The 3220-nt window shown below is 43.6% G+C and overlaps 1 protein-coding gene and 1 non-coding gene across 2 annotated transcripts; one reads left to right on the top strand and one right to left on the bottom strand.

Annotated features, from left to right (window-relative positions):
* Positions 1 to 302: 302 nt before the first annotated feature.
* LOC110931833 lies at positions 303 to 2176 on the bottom strand. The gene is made up of 2 exons (XM_022175205.1): positions 1027 to 2176; positions 303 to 919 (listed from the first exon to the last, which is right to left on the bottom strand). Exons 1-2 carry the CDS (start codon positions 2174 to 2176, stop codon positions 303 to 305), a joined length of 1767 nt encoding a protein of 588 aa, XP_022030897.1.
* On the top strand, positions 1686 to 1789 carry LOC118491015. Its single transcript, XR_004890240.1, has one exon. It is a non-coding gene; the product is annotated as a small nucleolar RNA R71 (small nucleolar RNA).
* Positions 2177 to 3220: the final 1044 nt, after the last annotated feature.

Raw genomic sequence — 3220 nt, 5'->3', positions numbered from 1 at the left:
TCCTCCTCGAATGTAGCATGAAGATGATCACTCACATATGTATCGATAGTCTCAATGAAGTAGAGTGTATCATCCTGACTCTGTGAGTGTTGCATGGATTTCCCAATGTCAAAGGTAACCTCCTCATCATCGACCGTAAGAGTAATTCTACCAGTGCAGACATCAATCAAGGCTCTCGCAGTGGCTAGGAATGGGCGACCTAAGATAAGTGGAATGTTTTTATTATCATCCATGTCTAGAATCACGAAATCGATAGGAAAGACAAACTTGTCGATTTTCACCAGCATATTCTCAACTATGCCTCAAGGGTACTTCACTGAACGGTCGGCTAGCTGAATGCTCATACGAGTCGGCTTGGACTCTCCCAAGTCTAGCTTAGTAAAAACCGGATATGGCATGAGGTTTATGCTAGCTCCAAGATCAGCTAATGCATTGTTGACCGACAAACTACCAATCAAACACGGGATAGTGAAACTCCCAGGATCATTCATCTTCTTCGGTAGTTTGTTCTGAAGAACCGCTGAACACTCCTCATTCAAGGTCACCTGCGAAAGCTCCTCAAGTTTCTTTTTGTTGGATAGGATATCCTTCAGAAACTTGGCATACTTAGGCATTTGAGCAAGTGCCTCGACAAATGGTAAATTTATATGAAGTTCCTTACCATAGTGTTCTTCCATTTTTTGCTTCTTTAACCTCCCCGGATATGGAATGGGAGGGACATACTCTCTCACTGGCTCCTTGGGTCGTGCGGTACTTGCTGGGACTCGCCTCTGTTGCACCTCACCCAGAGACTCAGCCTCAATCTCCTTATCAACCTCATCGTCATCGACTGGCTTTTCTGGGACAGCCGGAGGGATGGCTTGAGCGGTCTTTCCGCTTCTCAACGTGATGGCCTTTGCAGTAGCATTTGGATTAGGCTCTGTGTTGCTCGGAAGGCCTCTGGTTGTCTCTCAGACAACATCTTGGAAATCTGGCCAACTTGGTTCTCAATGGTCTGCACGGAAGCCTTTTGGCTTCTCAACTCACTCTCGTGCCTCGTGAAACGGCCGTCATACTCCCTAAAGCGCTTCTCATTCTCTGCCTTTTGAGTGTTTTGACCAGCTAAGATTTGACTAAGCATATCATGCACACTGGGATCACTAGAAGAAGGTGCCTGCTGAGGTCGAGGTGGACCATATGCTCCATGAACTGGAGCTGTGGGACGTGGAGCAAATCCAGGCGGATGCTGGTTAGAAGCGTCAGGCTTCCAACTAAAATTTGGATGATTCTTCCACCCCGGATTATAAGTATTGCTGTAGGGATTATTTTGAGCACAGTATTGGTTTCCCATGAAATCAACATGCTCGTGTGACATCTCTCCCGTCGAAAAATCACCTACCTGATATGCTCCCCCACTCGAAGAACCTCTCGAGTGCATTTCCATCACTCGATCAAATTTCGAAGATAAGGTGTCCATACATGCTATCATGGCTGTGTAGTCGTCCACATGATGAACTCCCTGCCGAGAACTCTTTCCCCTCAGGGGCTGTTGCGTCTGGTTTTTCACGGCACACTTTTCCAGAATCTCAAATGCCTCGGTGGTATTTTTCGTGCCGATATCACCACCCGAGTATGTATCAACCATCATCTGTCCCTGACTGTCCAAACCATGGTAGAAGATCTGACATTGTTGCCACTTGGGCAACCCGTGATGTGGGACCTTTCTCATAAGCTCTTTTAAACGCTCCCATGCCTCGTAAAGGGACTCGTCCTCGTCCTGACGAAAGTTCAGAATCTTGTTTCTCAACCGAACAGTTTTCTCTGGAGGGAAATATTTCTGAAGGAACTTCTCAGCTAATTTATTCCATGTGGTGATAGATCCAGCTGGAAGTGAAAGAAGCCACTCCTTGGCTCTATCCCGTAAAGAAAACGAGAAGAGCCGAAGGCGGATAGCATCCGGTGATGCATCACGAATCCTAAACATGGCACAAACCTCTAGAAACCCCGCGATGTGGACACTAGTATCCTCGTGATCCTTGCCATAAAACTGTATCGCATTCTGCAACATCGATTTAGTGCCAGCCTTGATCTCGAAATTATTATTGTCGATTGTCGGTGCATTGATGCTCGCAGGTAAACCATCGAGTGACGGTTTTCCAATTTCATTCAAGATCCTATTCTCTTCCGCGTCCGCCATGTCTACTCGAAACTCGTAGAAGGTGTCGTCGTCTGCCGCGTCTGCTTCAATCGTCTCGGCTACCACGCGAAACCGCTCCCGCAGTCTCCGGTGAAGATCGCGCTCGGCTCCGATGAAGGCTCAACGATATCAGCAGCAGGTGTTGAGGACATGCACGACCTGTAGGGAATAAGGAGGAGCACAATGCACAAAATATACAAAAACAAAAAACAACTAGCAAATAATCATATTTTTTTTTCAATTAATCAAGCAAAGGCAAATAAAAAAAGGAGACAAAAAACTTTGTACACTTTTCACAATGACTAAATAAGTAACTCGAATCGTTTTCAAGAAGACCGCATCCCCGACAACGGCGCCAAAAACTTGATTTAAAAATGGTTTTTCACCTAGGAACTAACTACACATACAAAGGGCAAGTGTACCCGTCGGGTGGTAATATAGCTAATCGGCAAGAACCGGATATCAATCCGTGGATGAGGTGTCTCGATACTAAACTTTTGCTACTTCAAAGCCTTTTCAAATGATTGGGTTGATTTTTCTAAATTAGCATGCAAGTTAATAAACTACTAAAAATTCTAACAAAGAACAATATCTAAGAAAGGTTGCCTAAACTAAGTATCCACTAATTCACATGTGACAACAAAGAGGAAGGGATTGTGATGATGCAAGCTCTAAATTTAACTAAGTCCCCAATCAAGGCTTCCTAGTCTATAGTTCTTAGGAAAACTAAAAATGAATTAACATTCTTATCACCTAAAAATTATTCTTTTAAGCTCACTTGCTAAGTTGATGTTAATCTTTAATCATGAGTTATTTGTTTGTCAAAACTCCTAACTCTACAAATTAGCGGAAACTAATATGAAAAACACACTAATCACCCTAACTTGGTTTTAAGTAGTTGGCACTATCATCATGTTCTTGATATGAACTACAAGCATGGTCATGCTAGCTAACAACTTTGGCCTAAATCATCAACCTAACATGAACACAAACTATAGAATCCACATAAACATACTTTTGATCTTTCCAAATCTAAATGCAAGA

Source organism: Helianthus annuus, chromosome 3, assembly GCF_002127325.2.
Source record: "Helianthus annuus cultivar XRQ/B chromosome 3, HanXRQr2.0-SUNRISE, whole genome shotgun sequence".
Taxonomy (NCBI): Eukaryota; Viridiplantae; Streptophyta; class Magnoliopsida; order Asterales; family Asteraceae; genus Helianthus; species Helianthus annuus.
This window is presented reverse-complemented; position numbering and strand designations above follow the sequence as displayed.

What these genes read in the sequence shown, in the direction of transcription:
- LOC110931833 (XM_022175205.1), bottom strand. Translation starts at nt 2,176, where the DNA reads ATGGCGGACGCGGAAGAGAATAGGATCTTGAATGAAATTGGAAAACCG. An exon ending in CCGTTTCACGAGGCACGAGA is followed by an intron (nt 920 to 1,026) that starts GTGAGTTGAGAA and finishes CGAGCAACACAG; the next exon opens with AGCCTAATCCAAATGCTACT.